This window comes from Anopheles coustani, chromosome 2 (assembly GCF_943734705.1).
Source record: "Anopheles coustani chromosome 2, idAnoCousDA_361_x.2, whole genome shotgun sequence".
Classification (NCBI taxonomy): Eukaryota; Metazoa; Arthropoda; class Insecta; order Diptera; family Culicidae; genus Anopheles; species Anopheles coustani.
Genome location: NC_071289.1, coordinates 49,559,409 through 49,584,304, shown reverse-complemented (window position 1 = coordinate 49,584,304; position 24,896 = coordinate 49,559,409). Strand labels below are relative to the sequence as shown.

At 45.3% G+C, this 24,896-nt stretch overlaps 1 protein-coding gene across 1 annotated transcript; it reads right to left on the bottom strand.

Moving 5' to 3' along the window:
* Window positions 1–16,995: 16,995 nt before the first annotated feature.
* Window positions 16,996–21,590, bottom strand: LOC131264538 (uncharacterized). The gene is given in 4 exon segments (XM_058266827.1): window positions 16,996–17,157; window positions 17,349–19,240; window positions 19,311–19,736; window positions 19,739–21,590. Coding segments are annotated over 4 exon segments (4,332 nt in total).
* Between the last annotated feature and the right edge of the window lie 3,306 nt (window positions 21,591–24,896).

Below are 24,896 nucleotides of genomic sequence, written 5' to 3'. Positions count from 1 at the left end.
GAAGTGGCCGATGTTTCTGACCACAACGAAACCACGCGGATGTGCGGGTACTCCAACGGAGAAAATATTCTACGTTTTCAGCAGGCCCTTAAAGGGAAAGCGATAAAGGCTGTGCAGTGTCGCCTACGGCATGCGGCGAATCTTAAAGAAGTAATGGACACCCTCCGAACGATGTTCGGACGACCGGAGAAAATCGTGGATTCACTACTGGACCAAATAAGAAGAGCTCCACAACCGAAGGCGGATAAGGTTGAAACTCATCGACTTCGAACTGACCGTCGAGGAGATTTGTTCCACAGTGCGAACGAGTGGCGTCGAAATTCGATTCGATGGTTCGATCCTGCAGGAGCTGGTCGAACGCCTTCCCGAAATAGTAAAGTTGCTATGAGGCCTTCATAGTCTGACGCTAAAGACTGGTTCACTAGAAGAGTTCGTTAAGTGGATCAAAAACACGTCACTGATAGTTACGAAACCTACGTCCACCACTTACGGCTCGCCCCACGAGGAAAAAATCACGTCGCACGGATCAACGTCCATACCGTGGGAGACTCCAAAGCTATTTTATTTCGCTTTAAGGATATTTTAAGTTGCTACTGCAATGTGAAGCTTTCTGGGCCATGCCGGTTACCGAAAGGTGGGAACATGTAAAAAGAAAAAAGCTATGCCTCAAGTCTCACTCCTCAGCCTGCCGGATCATACAACCTTGTGGTAAAGGAGGCTGCACACTAAAGAATAATCGGGCGCTCCACTCCACGGGTGAATCGAAACCTCGACCGGAAGTAGCACAAATGACACACCTAGCAGAAGGAGGCGGCTTGCTGAAGTATCTTCCGATTAGGATACACAAACCAGGTGGAAGCTTAAGTACCTTTGCCTTGCTCGACGACGGTTCTAAAGTAAATCTGATCGAGCATGATTTACTGACGGAAATCGACCTGGAAGGTCGACCAAGACCTCTGTGTCTCAAATGGACGGGCGGTCAGCAGAGAACGGAGCAGGGATCAGTAGAGCTAGCCATCGAGGTATTCGGCGCCGGACCTGAGGATAAAAAGTACTGGATACCTAGCTTACGCAGTGTGGACAAGCTGGATTTGTGTTCGCAATCTGTGAGCATGAAGAAACTGGTGAGCAGATATCCTCATCTGTTGACGGCGCCAGTTGCTTCATATCACAGCGCAAAACCACGGATCCTAATCGGAAGTTCCAGTGCCTTTCTAATGCGCCCGCTGCAGGCAGTGGAAGGAGCGGCGAAAGAACCAATAGCAATTGAAACCCGCCTCGATTGGGTACTATCCGGTAGCTACGGCTTACGAGGTGGACAGCCTCAACAGCTAAGTGTTAACCACATCAGTCTGTGCGAATGTGACGTCTGTGAGAAAGTTTAGAATTAGAAAGTCCAAAATATACTAATTCTCGACTTCTTTGCAGAAACGAGCAGCGGGCAACAGATCTTCTCCACAGCTTGACCAGATTAGTAGACGATACTGGCGATATGATGATATCAAGCTCCCCAATAATCGTTCAATGACCGTGAAGCGTATGAACTGCCTTGAGCGTATGGAAGGCGAACCATTTTTGTGCGACAGGATGAACCAAATAATCTCAGACCTCCTGGAAAAGGGTTACATTCCGAAGCTGCTGGAAAGCGAAAAGGTAATAAAGCACCCTCGCACCTGGTACCTCCCGATCTTCCCAGTGGTCAACCCCAACAAGCCAGGCAATGTTCGCGTAGTGTGGAATGCTGCAGCGGCGGTGAATGGCGTCTCACTGAATTCCATCATGTTGCTGTCAGGACCGGATCTTCTAGTTCCCCTTCCCTGCGTGCTTCGGAAATTTGGGGAATTTCGAGTGGCCATGGCAGCAGATATAACGGAAATGTGGATTCCTGAGGAGTACGTCATGACAAGGATGACGTTCGGTGCAACCTGTTCCCCAAGCTCCGCACAGTACGTTAAGAACCTTAACGCCGACAGGTTCGCCAAATGCTTTCCACGAGGGACTGAATACGTGCAGCAAGAACACTACGTCGATGACATGTTGGTGACCGTCGAAACTGTCGCCGAGGCCACCCAGCTAGCACTAGATGAAATGCACATTCACTCGAAGGGTGGATTTAATCTGCATAACTGGGCGTCCAACTTTGCCGATGTTCTAAGGTGGTTGGTAGAATGGAGAGCCAGTTGAAGGACATGAACCTTAATGCAACTGCGAGACCACAGAAAGTGCTGGGCATGTGGTGGAACACGCATAAACATACGTTCCAATTCAAGGTTCCCGGAAAAGAGCGAGAGATCTTGCAAGGGAAGACTGTGCCAACCAAGAGACAAGTCGTAAGCATTTTAATTTCAATCTACGATCCCCCCGACTTAATCGCAGCTCCGCTCTTCTTCCTCAAGGCTCTTCTCCAAGACATTTGGCGTTCTGGTGTAGGCAGCGATGACGTTGGGACGGTGCTCGACCCAACTTCATTTGTTCGTGGATGCCGGCAAAGACGGGTTTAGAGCGGTAGCCTACTTTCGACTCCAGGCATGTGGAGGGATAGAAGTAGCTCTGATCGAAGGACGAACCCGAGTAACTCCTCTGAAGTACGTCTCCGTTCCTCGGCGGGAACTACAAGCAGCAGTCATCAGGCTCCGGCTAGCAAAAGCTCTCATCGAAAGTCATCGTATCCCAGTTCATCGCAGGATATTCTGGGCGGAATCTAGGGACGTGCTGAGCTTAGTGGCAAGTATAAGTAATTATAAGTAAAGTCATAGTATTATAAGTGATTTTCAAACATAGAACTGTTGAAGATCGTTGTGTACAAGAGATACATTTTAAAACTAATCATTTAAAGTTGTGTTGTGTATGAGCTTAATTGAGGCAAATATGAATGTGTGGTTTGAATGCATGTCATTATTCTTATAAATATAGCTTTTTTGTTTTCCCAAATTTCTCCCATGACTATGGTTACTGTGCAGTGTTTTACCAAACAGAAAGTTCAAATTCCTATAAACTGTTACATTAATTGAAACAAAGACACATCATGAAAAGGTAGGTTTCACACGGAAACAATTATGTCCTCCGCGCGATCATGCGATAAGCGCATATTGATGATGTCCTCCGTGCGACCATCAAATATGCAAATCCTCTCCACGACCCGGAAGATCGTGTGACGTGCCAGACCGCGTGCTGGAATGTCAGCTTATCACCGCGTGCTGGTTCGTCACAGGAGAGAGTGCGTGGGAGAGCTTTCGCTACGGGCAACTCTCCCACGCGTAGGGAAGTGGAGGGGAGCGTTCATACGATAAAACTGTCGATCAACGGATCGACGGGCTCTTTCTGCTTTCGCCTGCCTTCGGTAAGCTTCAGTCATTATTCAATTCTCTCCGTGCAAATAAAGAATCTGGGTGACCCCGACGTGATATCGCTAAGTGCCTTGTATTCCTTTAAACCTTGTGCTTCGTGCCGCCGCGTGACTCTTTGGATTCTTTGCTTCGTGCCGGTTTTCGCTCGGTGCGAACAAACCCAAAAGCTCAACTCGTTTCCAGGTACCAAAGTGAAGCTGAACAGCGCAAAAAAAGTAAAAAAGATGAAGAACTGGTTGAGAGCCAGAGAAATGCACTACACAAGTTTTTGGCAATAGGTTTCTATTCCGTCGTCAAAATGTTCGAGTGAATCAGTGATATGTCCAGATACAACTAAATAGTGTTCAAACAATAAAGTTGCGAGCAAAGATGCCAGTGAAGATGCAAATGAAATTGTGAAAAATAAAACAAATGTAAACAGTAGATCCTCAACCAATTCAGTTAAATTTGTTGAACAAGCCGCTAGTGCTAAAACTTCCCAAGCAATTAATTACCAAACTACCGACGCAGTCACTGATATAGCTTTTTAGCCAACCAATTTTGGGGATAACTTTATTGAACACGTCCTTAAACATAAACCTAAAAATATTGGGGAAATATCTAAATCAAAATGTTTGTACAAAGATAAGGCAGGTGTTTACCATAGAAGTCTAACACTTGAGCATTTTCAACTGAAAAAATCTAATGGTCTCCCAAGTACCATATTTGATCAATGTGTGTTTTTTTTATAGAAGATCATCGAATCTGGAAAGAATAGATTCAAAGGTTGTAGAAGAGCGAATCAATGGAGAAGCATATTGGAAAGAAGTTTTAAAGAGAATCGTCTCGACGGTAAAATTACACAGCCGCTTAGGATTAGGTTGATGCAGGAAAAAACTCAAATAAGAAAGAAAACTATATGACATGTTTAAAATATTAAAGTGAATACGATGATTTTTTGGAGCATCATCTGCAAAAATTTGGAAAAATTTACAATATTTAAGTGAATACGATGATTTTTTGGAGCATCATCTGCAAAAATTTGGAATTGACCGCCAGGCAAGTGATGGGCAAAGATCTCCCGATCTTCAATTGCGACCCAAATGAGTGGGCCTTGTGGCATGCAAATTTTGGGCGAACAACGGAAGCGTGTGGCTTTTCAGAAGATGAAAATCTTCTGCGGCTTCAAAGGTGTTTAAAAGAGTAGGCACTGTAAATGGTGAGTGGGAGACTGTTGCTGCCGAAGAACGTGCCGGGAATTATAGAGCTGCTCAAAATGCGATATGGAAGATCGGAAATTCTCTTACGATCGTTGGTTGAAAAAATTATGGCCAGTCCGTCACCTAAGGCAAATAATCTAAGTAGCTTCAAATCAAATCTGATTCGAATCCCAAACAAATCAAAACAGATTCGAATCCCAAACAAATCAAATCAGATTCGAATCCCAAACAAATCAAATCCGATTTGAATCCTAATCGAATCAAATCTTTAGAATCCGTCAAGTGGGATCCAAATCTTTATAATCCGTCAAATGGGATTCGAATCTTTAGAATCAGTCAAACGGGATTCGAATCTTTAGAATCCCTCTAGGGATCGAATCTTCGAGTCTTCGAGATGAGATGAAGATGAAAAATTCCCAGAAGACTGACAAGCTGGAAATCAGTGGCATGAGTAGCACCAAAACACATCAACTAAGTGGTGTAAACTACCCTTACCTAGAAGGCCTACCGATCAAAGATTTCAAAGACGTGAAACCGAAGCTCTTAATCGGGTTTGATAACTTGAGCCTTACAGTGCCACTGAAGGTACGGGAAGGAGCGTGGGGGCAGCCAGTTGCACTGAAATGCCGACTAGGATGGGGTATAACGGGAAGATACCCAGCCAACATTTCGCTATGGAAAATGACCGCTGCTTTTCTGTGAAGTGTTCGGCTACTTTTCCTATTAAAGCAGCTCCGTTCATTTCTGATGCAGCACCGGAGTTCATGAAATAATTGAAGCGTATGAAATAATTAATGAAATAATTCAACAAATTTAAGCTTTGTTTTGAACCTTTGCAAAAAAATGTGAAAAAATTCAAAAAACATTTCACAACTCTTGTTCCGTTTGTTTCTCTTTCTTCTGTTCTGTTCTGCCTTTCTCGTTCTGCTGCCTCGCTCCCCTCGGCGGTCCTCTTGTAACCTCCTGATGTGTTCTGCTCGCCTGGTAGCAGGTGTTCCGCCGTTCCTTCGGCTTTGGGAGTTGATATGTTGCCTGATGGTGAAAGATGTATATATTTGTCTTTGTTATTAAAGTTTTTACTTACCATTTGATTCTGCCAGTCCGAAGCGTGTGGGGTGTTAATCTCGAATTGTTCCAGTAGTCCACCGAGATTCTTGTACACCCTCGGGTTTAACTAGGGTTTTCTTTAATCGCTTTGGTGTTTGCGTGACAGTACACGCACGCGTCGCTTGATACACACATGTGTATAACGCACGCGCGTTGACCTTGTAAATAGAACCGCTAACAAGAACCAGCTGATTCTTGTTTTGCACACTTGTGTGGCGACAACCGATCGCACCGTATGATTATTTTTGTTATATTTTCGCGCAGCATTAAATAAACATATGCGCATGGAATTTATTTTTGTTTTCATTACATTTGTTCCTCACATTTTTAATATGCAATAAAAGGTACTAAAATATGACCGCAAAATGTTTGATTTCAATTTCAATACAAACTGGCGCTAGTTGCATGCTTTTGTGTAACATGTGCGTTTTACGTAAAGAACATGCAAAACGAAAGTGGATGCTGAGCAAAGAACAATACGAATGATCAAAGATGTACTTTTTCCTCCACGAGGAACTTTGCTTCATACCTAGCTTGCAATATGTTACAGATAAGAAATTACTTTTACAAAGATAGGCCATGCCAAAATCTGGTTAAAAATAATTGCACAGCTTACCCACATCCACTACATCCAAATGCAAGTTGCAATGATTTTTTTTTTAGATTTCGATGTCGCATCGCATTTTTAATTGCTTAACATTTGATTGTTTCATGAGATTACGTCTTTTGGAAACTAGTAAAGATCTACACACAGATCTATAAACCAATTGGAGACAGTATTCGGAAGTAACGGATAAAAATCTAGCTCTTATCAAAAGGTACTTTTGTGTGCAAAATGCGCTCCAACATCTTCTTCTGCCGGAGACATAATCGTTTCCCAGCATAAGGTGAAATCATGTATTGACAGTTTAAAAGAGAGCAGGTTGATGGCACCCCTTAGTCAAAATGCATTCGTTTTTTAATGCTCGTAACCCTAATATAAATACATAAACTCGCGTAGCAACTGCTCAGGTGGATAGAAAATTAACCACTACCGGACAAAGATTACCGTTACTTTGTAATTAACCTTTGAACTGAGAAACACGGCCTTAACGTTTGCATTAAAAAATAGACAAATTTCGTCGGCGATAAGAAAAAAGTCAACCCAGTATATTGAATAAAGTAAATTTTATTGTAAGATTAAGATTTTAGTACTTTCAAAATAACTTCCGACGGCCAGTTGGCCTTGGCCGAAACTTTGGCATAGCCAACCAAACCAACCATGTAGGAATGTTTTCAGTTGTTGTAAATTTTTTTTTCGATTGGTAGTAGTTGATAGGCATGAGCAAGGTGAGCAGTGTGGGATATTTCAATTGTATTTGACCCATTCAACTCCTCCGATCCTCTTTACGCATGATTTACTGTGGCTATGTATGTCCAAACCACTGAATCGTCTTTATCGTGTTTTCTGTTAAAGTGGATTTATTCCGGAAGACACTGCACACTATACACTTCTCCATACGCCGGAAGTCTTGACAGGAAGAACAGCGACTTTGGGCAAATCCTTCTCGCTGATTTTCAGCCACGATATGCCGTTCTATGGGAGTTTAGCGACCACAAAACACTTAATATACTGTAACAAGCTTCAAAAGTAATTTAAAATACTAGGCTTTTTTACCACTTGTCTTCTTCTGGTTTTAAATAATCGTTGGTCACGTGGTCCGCTATTAAGCTGGATGTTTAACACACAATCAAACGTAGATGGTTGTCATCAAACTTGTTTTAAATTTAAACGAAATGCTACTCTTTAATTTGCTTTTAACAGAAAGTAGCTAACGTGTTCCGTTTTTTCATGAAAAGTCGTTAAAATTTGTCTCATATTTTAAATGCCAACGTTATTGTAATATTCCCGAAATGCAAACGTTCGTCATTAATCAAGATTTAATCGGTATAAGGACAGTCTATGTCGATTATCTAAAAAATAAAACGCCCCACTTTTGGACCTCTTTCACGCCCGAAGATAAAACTCGAAAAAGAATTCTATACTTCAAATATCAAATGGCGAACATGAATAATTAACATCAAACACCTCGCAATAATTGGCGTTCGAGATCATTGATTCAAATGATCAATGTATCGCTGGGATATATTTTTGATGTTTTGAATATAATGGACACACTTTGTGAATAACCGAACATATGTTAGTTTGATATGCATTCGTTTATTCACAGGTGTAACACGTACAGCGGTAGCAATGGTAGCAACTGCGGGAGAAGAGTAAAAATTGAATGCGGGAAAAAAAAATATCGCATCCACCCTTCTTAGAACATAACTTGAGCCAGCAACTAGCAAACTCGTAATTTGTTTTTCTAACGATGGAATTGCTGATATGCATGTGCATGTGCATGTGCAAACAGATCGTTTCGAGCCAACAGATAAATATCATTAATAAATTGAATAACATTTGTCTATTTTCTCGTTGTCATTATAAGTATGTAACACATATACGATTTTGTAATAACGTAAATGAAAACTTTCCCACATATATAAATTCTGTCGAAGGATTCTTTATTCTATCCAGTGTTCCTTTGAAGAGACCGCACGAGAATGCTTCGAGTGCTTTTGAAATCATACATCTTTGATCATCTAAAACACAGTCATTTCTGAGGCGATTGAGATGATATAAATATTGTTGCATAGGTATTAGGTGGAACTATGTTTTGTCTCAATGATGCACTTGGCTAGGAATAACCATTAAGGAGCTATTTTTGTGTTATTTCTTCTCTTTATTGTGCATCGATAACAGATTTGAAAGCGTCAATTTTGTTTACATTGGAAAATATTCTACCGTTGGTGGCAGTGCCGGTGCTTTCCGTTCAAACTGTAACGGTTTATGCTTTCCATCCATCGCTTTATTTCATTTTTCATGCAAAGTTTCACTCAAGAGCGGGTTGAAAAATTTCGGCGCTGCAGCGCGAATGCGACGCAGCATAAGTCAGTCGCTGCGTCTCGCTCCGATCCACGGGGATAGGCCTGAGTTCATTCAAAATTGGTAGTAGGGTACCAACCCGCATCAGGAAGCCAGTACGTCGGATGCCATCGTCGTAGTACAACGTATGCAAACGAAGAATTAACCAGCCTGATACGCGAGTTCATCATTCACGACGACCTTATAATAAAGTCAACGAGTCCTTTAGAATCGTAAGAAGATTTAAAAACAAAAAAGGTTCTAGAGGACACCACAAAAAGACTTGGCAGCAGATTCGAGACGGGATTACTGTGGAAAGAAGCTAAACGAGAGTTGCCTCCAAGTTTCCAGATGGCACGAAACGTCTATATCAACTGGAGAATAGTTTAAAAAAGAATGAGGTGGTGTACGATTGAGTACGACATGTAGCCCCCCCGCTTAACCGAGCTTGGGTAAACAGGTCCAATCCCACCCCTTTGGGAGGGTGGGATTGCATGGCTAAGGCAGAAGGGGGGTGAGCAGTCCGGGTAGCCGGGCTGCTTGAACGCCTGGGGGACAACCAGGCGCAACCAAAGCTGCCACTGGATCGCAGGGCAGTCACCCTGCCCCAGTATCATCGACTACTGAAAGACAAAGAAGCATACGGAATGGACTTAACGGTTACACAATTGGACGACGAACAAGCCAAGCTAAACATGGACCTCGTCGCACTTCAAGAGATACGCTGGCTAGGTAGTGGTATGCAGAATAGGCGTGGCAGTAGCTACGACATCTACTATAGCTGCCACGACCGCCACCACATGCTCGGCACGGGCGCTGTAGGTCAACGCGCGAAGTCCGCAGTCATTGATTTCAAGGCTATAAACGATAGGCTATGCTACCTGCGCATGCGAGGCAAATTTTATAACATAAGCCTCATTAACGTTCATGCCCCTACCGAAGACAAAGATGAAGAGGAGAAGGACCTGTTTTACGGCCGCCTCGCGAAACTCTATGAAATCTGGTGGTAGATTGGTCCAGTTCGAAGCAGCGAGCAATCTGGTCGTCGGAAGTACCAAGTTTGCGCGACGGGACATCTACAAAACCACGTGAGTGTCCCCGGATGGAGCCACTTCCAACTAGATCGACCACGTGTTGATAAACCGCCGCCATCAATTGAGTCTGTTAAACGTCAGAACTTATAGAGGGGCCAACATCGATTCTGATCATTACCTGGTTGGCTTAAAGATAAGATGCAGAATCGCCTGCCCACGAGCCAATGTGGGTAGAAACAACACGCAGACACGATACAACACGGACTCTCTTAAGGACAGTCGAGTCCAACTCTCTTACCAGGGAGCCATAGATGAGTCTCTACTACTGCAATAAAGAGAAACAGATACGAGCGGGAACTGTGCCAAAAACATTTTAGGAGAACGTCTTGGCAACACCAGATCTGGCTGGTGCGACGAGGAGTGAAGAACACGAGCATGCGCAGAAGAATATCACCGGTTCAGACGAGAAGAGAAACGAGTTTTCATGCGGTGACCTTTACTCCGAAGGTGACCGCACCTTTACTCCGAAGGTGACCTGCTGTCGCAGCAAGGATAGAGATCTGGTCAGAAACCAGCCAGAGGTCCTCTCGCGGTGGGCTCAGTACTTCGATGAATTACTAAATGATCAGTTTAACGAGCAGCTGGAGGCTCCACCAGCAGATAAAATCATGCTTCAGCCACCTAGCATTGAAGAAACACGAAAGGCTATCCGTCGCCTCAAAAACAATAAGTCGCCTGGCACGGACGAAGTAACAGCCGAACTGATCAAAAACGGAGGCAAAAAATCAAAAAATCTAGAGAATGAAATTTATCGACTGATATCTGAGATATGGGAAAGCGAATCGATGCCTTGTAATTGGAATCTTGGTATCATCTACCCCATAAACAAAAAGGGAGATAAGTTAGACTGCAGTAACTACAGGGGTATAACGGTGTTGAATACCGCCTACAAAATATTCTCCCTCGTTCTTCAAGAATGACTTGACCCATACGCTGAAGAGATAGTAGGAAATTATCAGAGGGGATTCCGAAGGGGGAGATCAACCACTGATCAGATCAGTTACTACCTGTGTATAACGACCCACTTAATCGGACTTTGATAATTTGTGAACTAAAAGGGGGTTGTTATACACGGAATAATACGGTAAGAATTTTATCGCGCCTACGGAACACCAAAGCTATTACGTGCGACTTATTACTTGTCGCCTAAAATCTTCACATCAATCTTTTGGCATTTCTCCTAAAACGAATAACATTCAAGTTTCAATGCCAATAATTTCGGTGATCAACCTAATAATTAAAAAGCTTACTCACCATTAAATTATGTATTCATCTTTTGTTCTGCCGCCAAACAATATGAATATCCTGGAACATTGTGTATTCAGTACATTTTCTGCACCTGTAAAGAAAAAAACGTGCAATCCCCGAAACGAAAATGAGTATCCGTGTTAACACGATTAAAATCAATCTGGCCAACGTTCCGAAACCCGCGTTTCAAATGATCCATGAGATGGTGGCAACCCAACTGGGTTTAGGGCAAGAGGAGGTAGTCATGTTGCAATGCTGCCGACTCGAACCCGTAATCTATGTGAAGGTCACCAATCTGGACATTGCAAACAGGGCGGTCAAAGCGGGACAAGGCGCAACACTAACCATAGCAGGAGAGACTTATGTGATCCCGGTGTCCTTAGTTGATGGGGCAGTGGAAGTTAAAATCAGCGACGCCCCGGACGAGGTCTCCGAGGAAGAGATTAGAAAGCTCCTGAGCGCTTATGGGAAAATCACGGAGATGAAAGCGCTCATGTGGGGAAAACAATATTTATTCCCCACAAAGACGGGAGAATACACCGTACAGATGGTCGTCAAGAAACAAATACCTCAAACACTCATTGTAAGTTAAGATAGTAAAATTAAAATCAAGTACCTTGGGCAGGAACCGGAGTGCCGGTACTATGGAAGGAAGGTGCACATCGGTCATGTGCACAGACCAAGACCTTCGCAGACGTGACCAAGGAACAAACGACCAATACAACATCACAAAAACCCAAACATAAAGTCAAGCTGTCACTTTCAACTAGATCGACCACGTGTTGATAAACCGCCGCCATCAATTGAGTTTGTTAAACGTCAGAACTTATAGAGGGGCCAACATCGATTCTGATCATTACCTGGTTGGCTTAAAGATAAGATGCAGAATCGCCTGCCCACGAACCAATGTGGGTAGAAACAACACGCAGACACGATACAACACGGACTCTCTTAAGGACAGTCGAGTCCAACTCTCTTACCAGGGAGCCATAGATGAGTCTCTACTACTGCAATAAAGAGAAACAGATACGAGCGGGAGATGGGATGCTCTAAAAACAACAATTACGAACTGTGCCAAAAACATTTTAGGAGAACGTCATGGCAACACCAGATCTGGCTGGTACGACAAGGAGTGAAGAACACGGACATGCGCAGAAGAATATCACGGGTTCAGACGAGAAGAGAAACGAGTTTTCATGCGGAAAAAGCAACTGTGGGAGGACGCTAAAATGCGAAAACTCGAGGAAACCAGAGTGCGTTACGGACCCACAAGACAGCATTACCAGGCGATAGCAAGCCACCGAAGCACCTTTACTCCGAAGGTGACCTGCTGTCGTAGCAAGGATGGAGATCTGGTCAGAAACCAGCCAGAGGTCCTCTCGCGGTGGGCTCAGTACTTCGATGAATTACTAAATGATCAGTTTAACGAGCAGCTGGAGGCTCCACCAGCAGATGAAATCATGCTTCAGCCACCTAGCATTGAAGAAACACGAAAGGCTATCCGTCGCCTCAAAAACAATAAGTCGCCTGGCACGGACGAAGTAACAGCCGAACTGATCAAAAACGGAGGCGCAAATCTAGAGAATGAAATTTATCGACTGATATCTGAGATATGGGAAAGCGAATCGATGCCTTGTAATTGGAATCTTGGTATCATCTACCCCATAAACAAAAAGGGAGATAAGTTAGACTGCAGTAACTACAGGGGTACAACGGTGTTGAATACCGCCTACAAAATATTCTCCCTCGTTCTTCAAAAACGGCTTGACCCATACGCTGAAGAGATAGTAGGAAACTATCAGAGGGGATTCCGAAGAGGGAGATCAACCTCTGATCAGATCTTCCACATGCCTCAAGTCTTGGAGAAGATGGCAGAGTACCAACAAAACATTTTCCATCTCTTCATTGACTTTAAAGCCGCATATGATAGCATAGCCAGGGTAAAACTGTATCAAGCCATGAGCTCATTTGGAATCCCGGCTCAATTAATCAGACTTGTAAGAATGACCATGACCAACATCACTTGTCAGGTGGAGGTGGATGGAAAACTCTCAAGTTCCTTTGCTACCACCAAGGGACTGCGCCAAGGGGACCATCTTCTATAAGTCAATCCTGATTGTTACCGGGCGAAATCGGGGTGTCACTAATGTCAGAAATTTCACCCGACGGAAGCGTTAAGTGTCAGCCGAGACCAGAAGTGACCAATTGAGAGAAAGATCTTTCGGTGCGGTGTATAACGACCCACTTAATCGGACTTTGATCATTTTTGAACCAAAAGGGGGTTGTTATACACGGAATAATACGGTAAGAATTTTATCTCGCCTACGGAACACCAAAGCTATTACGTGCGACTTATTACTTGTCGCCTAAAATCTTCACATCAATCTTTTGGCATTTCTCCTAAAACGAATAACATTCAAGTTTCAATGCCAATAATTTCGGTGATCAACCTAATAATTAAAAAGCTTACTCACCATTAAATTATGTATTCATCTTTTGTTCTGCCGCCAAACAATATGAATATCCTGGAACATTGTGTATTCAGTACATTTTCTGCACCTGTAAAGAAAAAAACGTGCAATCCCCGAAACGAAAATGAGTATCCGTGTTAACACGATTAAAATCAATCTGGCCAACGTTCCGAAACCCGCGTTTCAAATGATCCATGAGATGGTGGCAACCCAACTGGGTTTAGGGCAAGAGGAGGTAGTCATGTTGCAATGCTGCCGACTCGAACCCGTAATCTATGTGAAGGTCACCAATCTGGACATTGCAAACAGGGCGGTCAAAGCGGGACAAGGCGCAACACTAACCATAGCAGGAGAGACTTATGTGATCCCGGTGTCCTTAGTTGATGGGGCAGTGGAAGTTAAAATCAGCGACGCCCCGGACGAGGTCTCCGAGGAAGAGATTAGAAAGCTCCTGAGCGCTTATGGGAAAATCACGGAGATGAAAGCGCTCATGTGGGGAAAACAATATTTATTCCCCACAAAGACGGGAGAATACACCGTACAGGTGGTCGTCAAGAAACAAATACCTCAAACACTCATTGTAAGTTAAGATAGTAAAATTAAAATCAAGTACCTTGGGCAGGAACCGGAGTGCCGGTACTATGGAAGGAAGGTGCACATCGGTCATGTGCACAGACCAAGACCTTCGCAGACGTGACCAAGGAACAAACGACCAATACAACATCACAAAAACCCAAACATAAAGTCAAGCTGTCACTTTCAACTAGATCGACCACGTGTTGATAAACCGCCGCCATCAATTGAGTTTGTTAAACGTCAGAACTTATAGAGGGGCCAACATCGATTCTGATCATTACCTGGTTGGCTTAAAGATAAGATGCAGAATCGCCTGCCCACGAACCAATGTGGGTAGAAACAACACGCAGACACGATACAACACGGACTCTCTTAAGGATAGTCGAGTCCAACTCTCTTACCAGGGAGCCATAGATGAGTCTCTACTACTGCAATAAAGAGAAACAGATACGAGCGGGAGATGGGATGCTCTAAAAACAACAATTACGAACTGTGCCAAAAACATTTTAGGAGAACGTCATGGCAACACCAGATCTGGCTGGTACGACAAGGAGTGAAGAACACGGACATGCGCAGAAGAATATCACGGGTTCAGACGAGAAGAGAAACGAGTTTTCATGCGGAAAAAGCAACTGTGGGAGGACGCTAAAATGCGAAAACTCGAGGAAACCAGAGTGCGTTACGGACCCACAAGACAGCATTACCAGGCGATAGCAAGCCACCGAAGCACCTTTACTCCGAAGGTGACCTGCTGTCGTAGCAAGGATGGAGATCTGGTCAGAAACCAGCCAGAGGTCCTCTCGCGGTGGGCTCAGTACTTCGATGAATTACTAAATGATCAGTTTAACGAGCAGCTGGAGGCTCCACCAGCAGATGAAATCATGCTTCAGCCACTGTATGAATTTTCGGATGGTCTTCGTGCTGTGCAATTAAACCTTACACTTTGAGCTCCAGTTTGCTACTGTTTATTAATCTGTCAAATATAGTTCATTCGCGTTACCTTATAATTCATTTGACTTAGTTCCTATTTCCCTTTTCATTAATCCTTTTCGTTAATCCTTTTTTCTATGCTAATGATATCCGCCAGAATGTAGGCAACATACTTGACTTTAATTCCCACATTCCGGCCACCAAAAAAGGGTATCCCTTTTTTAACTGTTGCGTGAGTGTTTTTTTTTATCCTACGCCTATGGGTTTTACACTTGGGGATTGGGAATGAGAGCGAGTCTCGCTGCTGCTCGTACAATTTCCTTCCCTGATGCAGTTCGAATTGTAGCAACTCTAACTATGCTATCCTTCCCTGGATGCACTGCTGTTATTCGCCCCATGGGCCACATAGTTGGAGGTACGTTATCTTCTTTGATCAAGACGAGTTGTCCCTTTTCTAGCTCTACAGGGTTATTTGAACAGTTTTTAGCACGCGCTTGTAATTGTTGAAGGTATTCCGGATACCAGCGCGCCCAGATGGCTTGTAAATGTTTCTGTACTAGCTCAAATTCCTTCAACCTATTTGATGGTTCCTGCGACCTATCAATTTGTGGTAATGCACACATATTGGAGCCTACTAGAAAATGCCCTGGTGTTAGTGGCTCTGTATCTGTGGGTTCGTTTGACAATGGCACTAGCGGTCGTGAATTTAAACATTGTCCGACTTGGGCTTACAGAGTTACCATTGCCTCATAAGTTAAGCTCGTACTTCCTACTGTGCGAACAATGTGTTGTTTTACGGAACGTACCGCTGCCTCCCAAAGACCGCCAAAATGCGGAGCACGTGGTGGAATGAATTTCCATTTAATTTCGTTGTTCGCACACCAGTTGAAAATCTCGTCCCGCTCTTGTTGAATGCATTTGAGCATCTTATAGAGGCGATGAAGCTCATGCGCGGCGCCCTTGAATGTCGTTGCATTATCGGAGTGAAGTTCTGAGATATTCCCTCTTGTTGCAACAAAACGTCGAAGTGCTGCCAGAAAGGACGTCGTCGTGAGATCACCCACTAATTCAATGTGTACCGCCCTGGTCGCGAAACACACGAATATAGCTATGTACGCCTTCGTCGGGCTGCGGTTCCGAATCGTTGACTTTAGTAAGACTGGTCCGCAGTAGTCAATTCCACTGACAGCAAACGGTCTCGTAGGTGTTACCCGTGAAATTGGGAGGTCCGCGATGCTTTGCTTCACCAATGTTGGCTTCGCCTTGAAACATTGTTGGCAATGGTGGTAAACAGACTTAGCGAGACTGCGCCCGCCAATTATCCAAAATCGTTGACGTAGTGTGGCTAATAATAACTGAGGTCCGGCGTGCAATAATTTCAAGTGATACGCGACTGTCAATAACTTGGCCAATGAATGATTACTGGAGAGCAGAATCGGGTGTTTGGTCGCGTCCTGAATCTGCGCATTGTGAAGCCGACCACCGACTCGCAGTAATCCCTTTGAGTCAACAAAAGGCGATAGCCACCTCAACTTCGATGTTTTCGGAATCTCCTTGCCATGCTTTACGGTGTGCAGTTCCTCTGCAAAGCTATCCTCCTGCGACAACCGGCACAACTGGATTTCAGCCTGGAGTAGTTCGTCCCGTGTTAATGGTGGCACTCTCTCAACCAGTGAGCGTTGTTCCGTTGGATTTCCGTCTTCCGTGGTTCTGAATGCACCGCGTCCTGCCAGACAGTGAATAAAACGCAGACAAAACGCCATAGATCTGCGAAGACGATGATATGCCGAAAATGATGCAAAGAGTTTGTTGCTGAAATCTGCCGTCGTTGATACGGCAACCACACGTGGCGTCACTGCTCTTTCCTCCGATACACAATCTCCCTCCTCTGTAGATAGGTTGTGCACAGGCCAGCTTTCTTCGTTGCAGGACAACCAGTGCGGGCCATGGAACCACCGATCGCATTCCAATAGCTTATCTGCATGAAGACCACGCGAGATGTCATCTGCAGGATTATCTGTGCCCGGTACATGCTTCCAGCACGTAATGCTGGACTCCTTCTGTATGAGAGCCACCCTATTTGCCACATATGGTTTCCAACGTCGAGGTGAGGAATTCAACCAATGTATCACGGTCATGGAATCGGTCCAGCATACCGTGGATTGTATAGTAATGTTTAAGGATTGGCTGACCTTCCGGTATAAGTGTGTTGCCAGTCGAGCCGCACATAGTTCCAATCTAGCGATAGAATGCGGGTTATCTAATGGAACGATTTTGGATTTGGCTGCCACGAGTTGAACAGAAATCCCGTCTCGATTTACAGTTCGAAGGTAGCAGCATGCCCCAAATGCAGCTTGGGATGCATCTGCAAAGATGTGTAGTTGTATGCTCGTGGGTTCCCGGCTTGATATGTAACGCGGGATGCGTACTTCCCGAAGAAGATGTAATGTAGAGTAAAACTTGTGCCATTCCTTTTGGACCTGTGATGGCAGCTCAACGTCCCAGTCCCAAGCTTTCCCGTCTTGCTTTAGCAACCAAAGCTGTTGCATGAATAGCTTGGCTACTGTTATGGCTGGTCCCAACAATCCGAGTGGATCAAATATCTTTGCAATGTAAGACATTGTTATCCTTCGTGTCCATATTGGTGCTGTAGATGGAAGATCGATCCGGAACCGAAGCAAGTCGAGGGCAGGCTCCCATACAAGCCCGAGAGTGGATACACATTGCGCGTCTCGTAATTCGTATGTTGGTAAGATCGCTACGTCTTCTGGTGGAATGCGAGAGAGCACTTCAGGTATGTTCGATGCCCACTTTTTTAGCGATAAACCAGCTGACTGCAGCATTTCTGTAACTTGGCTCACTATTTCGATTGCATCTGTTTGATCGTCAGCACCGGTTAGTAGGTCATCCACGTAGAAATCGTACAGTACAGGGCTAACTGCGCGTGGATATTGCTCCCCATGATCGTTTGCAATCTGCTTCAGAGTTCGTGTAGCTAAGAATGGTGCCGATGCCGTGCCGTAGGTAACCGTTTGTAGTTCGTAGGTGCTTATGGGTTCTGCGAAATTTTCTCTGTACCGAATGCGAAGAAAATTCTTGTCTTGGGCGTGATGAAGGAATTGACGATACATTTTCTCCACGTCTGCAGTAATTGCTATCGCATGAGCCCGAAAACGCATGACAATCGAAAGCAGATCTTGCTGTACTACCGGACCGATGAGCAAAGTGTCGTTTAGTGAAAACCCGGAAGTTGTCTTGCAGGATGCATCAAAGACAACCCTAACCTTAGTGGTCGTACTGGTCTCCTTTACTACTGCATGATGCGGCAGATAGTAATGCGGAACTGAATCATCAACGGGTTCGCTAAGTTTCTTCATGTGCCCCAAACGCTCGTAGTCCTTCATAAACTTGATGTATGCCTCTTTCATTTGCGGGTTGGAATTCAGCCGACGTTCCATTCCCGCCCACCGGCGATCGGCGATCTCCTTGGAAGCTCCTAAAATTGTATTGGCATTCGAGTTAAACGGTAAACTAACCACATACCTTCCCGCAGCGTCCCGAGTCGTCGTAGAAACGTAATGTTTCTCGCAGAGGTCCTCCTCGGCCGAAAACGTTGCTTCGTTGGGAAGGGTTTCGCATTCCCAGAACCGGTTCAGGATCACTTCCAGTGGGGTGTTTGACGTAGCCACATGGCAAATTCGTGGAACCTCCTTTGCAGCTTGGGCAGTGTTACCCGCGACGACCCAACCGAAGGGAGTCTCGACCAGCCACGGACGTCCCTTGCCAAGCGACCGTTTCCTTCCGGAATGAATCTCCCAGAACGCATCTCCCCCGATGACGATGTCAATTCTGCCTGGGATGTAGAACGATGGATCCGCCAAAACTGCATCTACCGGCATCCTCCAGGAAGACACGTTAGTGGGAGTCGTTGGGATGTCCGCCGATGGGTTATTCAGGATCAGGAATTCCATTTGAGTCGCGAATGGTTGTATCTTCGACTGGACGGTTGCCACAATCGACCCGTTCACCAACTGCGACGCCATACCGATGCCAGAGATGGAAACGTTGACCTTAGACCGAGAGGCCATTAATTTCCGAGCGAACGCTTCCGAGATGAAGTTAGACATCGATCCGGAATCGAGAAGCGCTCTCGCCTCGTGCCTTGTTCCGTAGTCATCGACGAGATGTAGCACCGCCGTCTCAAGGAACACCGTTTCGTCTTCCGAGTTCACTCCCATCGATATCGTCGAAGAAATGTGTAGCAGTGAATGATGACGCTCCCCACACGTGCGACAGGACCGATCCGACTTGCAGTCCTTCGCTAGATGCGTATTGCTTAGGCAATTCCAGCAACAACGCTTCTTTGCCACGATGTCGCGTCGCTGCTGCACATCCTTGCCAAAGCAGATCTTGCTGTACTACCGGACCGATGAGCAAAGTGTCGTTTAGTGAAAACCCGGAAGTTGTCTTGCAGGATGCATCAAAGACAACCCTAACCTTAGTGGTCGTACTGGTCTCCTTTACTACTGCATGATGCGGCAGATAGTAATGCGGAACTGAATCATCAACGGGTTCGCTAAGTTTCTTCATGTGCCCCAAACGCTCGTAGTCCTTCATAAACTTGATGTATGCCTCTTTCATTTGCGGGTTGGAATTCAGCCGACGTTCCATTCCCGCCCACCGGCGATCGGCGATCTCCTTGGAAGCTCCTAAAATTGTATTGGCATTCGAGTTAAACGGTAAACTAACCACATACCTTCCCGCAGCGTCCCGAGTCGTCGTAGAAACGTAATGTTTCTCGCAGAGGTCCTCCTCGGAGAAAACGTTGCTTCGTTGGGAAGGGTTTCGCATTCCCAGAACCGGTTCAGGATCACTTCCAGTGGGGTGTTTGACGTAGCCACATGGCAAATTCGTGGAACCTCCTTTGCAGCTTGGGCAGTGTTACCCGCGACGACCCAACCGAAGGGAGTCTCGACCAGCCACGGACGTCCCTTGCCAAGCGACCGTTTCCTTCCGGAATGAATCTCCCAGAACGCATCTCCCCCGATGACGATGTCAATTCTGCCTGGGATGTAGAACGATGGATCCGCCAAAACTGCATCTACCGGCATCCTCCAGGAAGACACGTTAGTGGGAGTCGTTGGGATGTCCGCCGATGGGTTATTCAGGATCAGGAATTCCATTTGAGTCGCGAATGGTTGTATCTTCGACTGGACGGTTGCCACAATCGACCCGTTCACCAACTGCGACGCCATACCGATGCCAGAGATGGAAACGTTGACCTTAGACCGAGAGGCCATTAATTTCCGAGCGAACGCTTCCGAGATGAAGTTAGACATCGATCCGGAATCGAGAAGCGCTCTCGCCTCGTGCCTTGTTCCGTAGTCATCGACGAGATGTAGCACCGCCGTCTCAAGGAACACCGTTTCGTCTTCCGAGTTCACTCCCATCGATATCGTCGAAGAAATGTGTAGCAGTGAATGATGACGCTCCCCACACGTGCGACAGGACCGATCCGACTTGCAGTCCTTCGCTAGATGCGTATTGCTTAGGCAATTCCAGCAACAGCGCTTCTTTGCCACGATGCCGCGTCGCTGCTGCACATCCTTGCCGTTGAATATTGGACACATGCGTAGCGAGTGATTTTCAGCGCACTCCAATAAACACCGTGGTTGCCCCGAGGATTTATGAATGGCTGCGGTGTTTGTAATGGCTCTCCGTGAGGTATTTTGCCGTGCGTTGCCGGCCACCTTAATCGTCGAATCCTCTACAATGGTAAGGCTTTTAGTGGATTTGAGGATCTGGATCCGATCTTCGACAAATTTCATCAGTTCCTGATATTTGTCCCGCTCGAAGTGGACGGAATGCTTCTCCCACGCAAGAATGGTCTCGCTGTCGAACTTCATCAGCAGCATGTTGGACAAAGGAGTATCCCATGCCTCCACAGGTTCTTTCAGCTTGGCCAAACCATTCAAATGCCGTGTGAATTCATCCACTAAATTAGTTAGATCTTCGACGCTCTCTGATTTTACCACCGGAAGAAAATGAAGTTTCCGCCAATACTCACGAATAAGGCTACGTGTATTGTCGTATCTTTTCAACAGCGCCTTCCAAGTGACCGCGTAGTTTTCGTTTGTTAACGGTGTGTGCTCGAAGGGTAATGCAGCGTCGCCCTTTAAAGATGACAGTAGATACTGCAGTTTAGCAATCGATGACAATTCTGCCGAATCATCGATCATCGATACAAAACGGTCGCGAAACGAGAGCCATTTTGTAGAGTCACCGTCGAACGTAGGCAATTCGATTTTTGGAAGCCGAAGATTGGTTGCAGTTGGCCGTCCAAATGCCATTGTTGAGTTTGCCAGCATCGAAGAATCTGGTGTCTCCTTCGGAAGATTCGTCCGCAAGAATGCCTTCAAACGTTGGCAACGCTCCTCCATGTCAATCCTATCGCTGATACACGATTCCAACGCTTCACTGCTATCATCGAGTTCTTCTAATTTCGCCATCGCTGCGAAGAAATCCTCCTTTTGCTGCTGAAGCCTCTCCAATGCACCTGGAAGCTGACCCACTTCATCCTTGGAGAACGTGGTCACAAATCTTTCAAGCGATTTGATATTCTCCAACGCAACCTTCTTTTTATGCTGAGCCGCTTTGAGTTTTTTCTCCATTTCTCTTAAAAGTTTTTTGTTTTCACTGTGGCCTTTTTTCGCTGTCCCCCAAGGGTTAACCGGTGACGCGCTGGAAGATCAAATGCGCGCGAACTCTCTCACACTTTGATGGCGCGCAAAACGTGATGGCGGTTAGATGATGCAGCACTATCGAGATGCGGTGAGATGCGTAGGCGACTTTCACTAACTTCGTATTGTGTGCACTCTTTCTCACTGCACTGTTGTTTGCGTTGCACCCGTTGTGCAAATCAGTGTTCACAATTGACGAGGAACTCGTCGAATGTTCTCCTAACACTTGCTTCGCGGTCTTGACGTCGTGAACGTCGAAGAAAACAATTGTCCGTAAGACACTGCGTACGTCGTAGACGTAAACCGAGATAATTGTTCGTAAAACAATTACTGAGTAAAACTTTCACTCAACACGAAAGATCCGGTTCGAAGGACCAAATGTATGAATTTTCGGATGGTCTTCGTGCTGTGCAATTAAACCTTACACTTTGAGCTCCAGTTTGCTACTGTTTATTAATCTGTCAAATATAGTCGTAGCAAGGATGGAGATCTGGTCAGAAACCAGCCAGAGGTCCTCTCGCGGTGGGCTCAGTACTTCGATGAATTACTAAATGATCAGTTTAACGAGCAGCTGGAGGCTCCACCAGCAGATGAAATCATGCTTCAGCCACCTAGCATTGAAGAAACACGAAAGGCTATCCGTCGCCTCAAAAACAATAAGTCGCCTGGCACGGACGAAGTAACAGCCGAACTGATCAAAAACGGAGGCGCAAATCTAGAGAATGAAATTTATCGACTGATATCTGAGATATGGGAAAGCGAATCGATGCCTTGTAATTGGAATCTTGGTATCATCTACCCCATAAACAAAAAGGGAGATAAGTTAGACTGCAGTAACTACAGGGGTACAACGGTGTTGAATACCGCCTACAAAATATTCTCCCTCGTTCTTCAAAAACGGCTTGACCCATACGCTGAAGAGATAGTAGGAAACTATCAGAGGGGATTCCGAAGAGGGAGATCAACCTCTGATCAGATCTTCCACATGCCTCAAGTCTTGGAGAAGATGGCAGAGTACCAACAAAACATTTTCCATCTCTTCATTGACTTTAAAGCCGCATATGATAGCATAGCCAGGGTAAAACTGTATCAAGCCATGAGCTCATTTGGAATCCCGGCTCAATTAATCAGACTTGTAAGAATGACCATGACCAACATCACTTGTCAGGTGGAGGTGGATGGAAAACTCTCAAGTTCCTTTGCTACCACCAAGGGACTGCGCCAAGGGGACCATCTTCTATAAGTCAATCCAGATTGTTACCGGGCGAAATCGGGGTGTCACTAATGTCAGAAATTTCACCCGACGGAAGGGTTAAGTGTCAGCCGAGATCAGAAGTGACCAATTGAGAGAAAGAGCTTTCGGTGCGGTGTATAACGACCCACTTAATCGGACTTTGATCATTTTTGAACCAAAAGGGGGTTGTTATACACGGAATAATACGGTAAGAATTTTATCTCGCCTACGGAACACCAAAGCTATTACGTGCGACTTATTACTTGTCGCCTAAAATCTTCACATCAATCTTTTGGCATTTCTCCTAAAACGAATAACATTCAAGTTTCAATGCCAATAATTTCGGTGATCAACCTAATAATTAAAAAGCTTACTCACCATTAAATTATGTATTCATCTTTTGTTCTGCCGCCAAACAATATGAATATCCTGGAACATTGTGTATCCAGTACATTTTCTGCACCTGTAAAGAAAAAAACGTGCAATCCCCGAAACGAAAATGAGTATCCGTGTTAACACGATTAAAGTCAATCTGGCCAACGTTCCGAAACCCGCGTTTCAAATGATCCATGAGATGGTGGCAACCCAACTGGGTTTAGGGCAAGAGGAGGTAGTCATGTTGCAATGCTGCCGACTCGAACCCGTAATCTATGTGAAGGTCACCAATCTGGACATTGCAAACAGGGCGGTCAAAGCGGGACAAGGCGCAACACTAACCATAGCAGGAGAGACTTATGTGATCCCGGTGTCCTTAGTTGATGGGGCAGTGGAAGTTAAAATCAGCGACGCCCCGGACGAGGTCTCCGAGGAAGAGATTAGAAAGCTCCTGAGCGCTTATGGGAAAATCACGGAGATGAAAGCGCTCATGTGGGGAAAACAATATTTATTCCCCACAAAGACGGGAGAATATACCGTACAGATGGTCGTCAAGAAACAAATACCTCAAACACTCATTGTAAGTTAAGATAGTAAAATTAAAATCAAGTACCTTGGGCAGGAACCGGAGTGCCGGTACTATGGAAGGAAGGTGCACATCGGTCATGTGCACAGACCAAGACCTTCGCAGACGTGACCAAGGAACAAACGACCAATACAACATCACAAAAACCCAAACATAAAGTCAAGCTGTCACTTTCAACTAGATCGACCACGTGTTGATAAACCGCCGCCATCAATTGAGTTTGTTAAACGTCAGAACTTATAGAGGGGCCAACATCGATTCTGATCATTACCTGGTTGGCTTAAAGATAAGATGCAGAATCGCCTGCCCACGAACCAATGTGGGTAGAAACAACACGCAGACACGATACAACACGGACTCTCTTAAGGATAGTCGAGTCCAACTCTCTTACCAGGGAGCCATAGATGAGTCTCTACTACTGCAATAAAGAGAAACAGATACGAGCGGGAGATGGGATGCTCTAAAAACAACAATTACGAACTGTGCCAAAAACATTTTAGGAGAACGTCATGGCAACACCAGATCTGGCTGGTACGACAAGGAGTGAAGAACACGGACATGCGCAGAAGAATATCACGGGTTCAGACGAGAAGAGAAACGAGTTTTCATGCGGAAAAAGCAACTGTGGGAGGACGCTAAAATGCGAAAACTCGAGGAAACCAGAGTGCGTTACGGACCCACAAGACAGCATTACCAGGCGATAGCAAGCCACCGAAGCACCTTTACTCCGAAGGTGACCTGCTGTCGTAGCAAGGATGGAGATCTGGTCAGAAACCAGCCAGAGGTCCTCTCGCGGTGGGCTCAGTACTTCGATGAATTACTAAATGATCAGTTTAACGAGCAGCTGGAGGCTCCACCAGCAGATGAAATCATGCTTCAGCCACCTAGCATTGAAGAAACACGAAAGGCTATCCGTCGCCTCAAAAACAATAAGTCGCCTGGCACGGACGAAGTAACAGCCGAACTGATCAAAAACGGAGGCGCAAATCTAGAGAATGAAATTTATCGACTGATATCTGAGATATGGGAAAGCGAATCGATG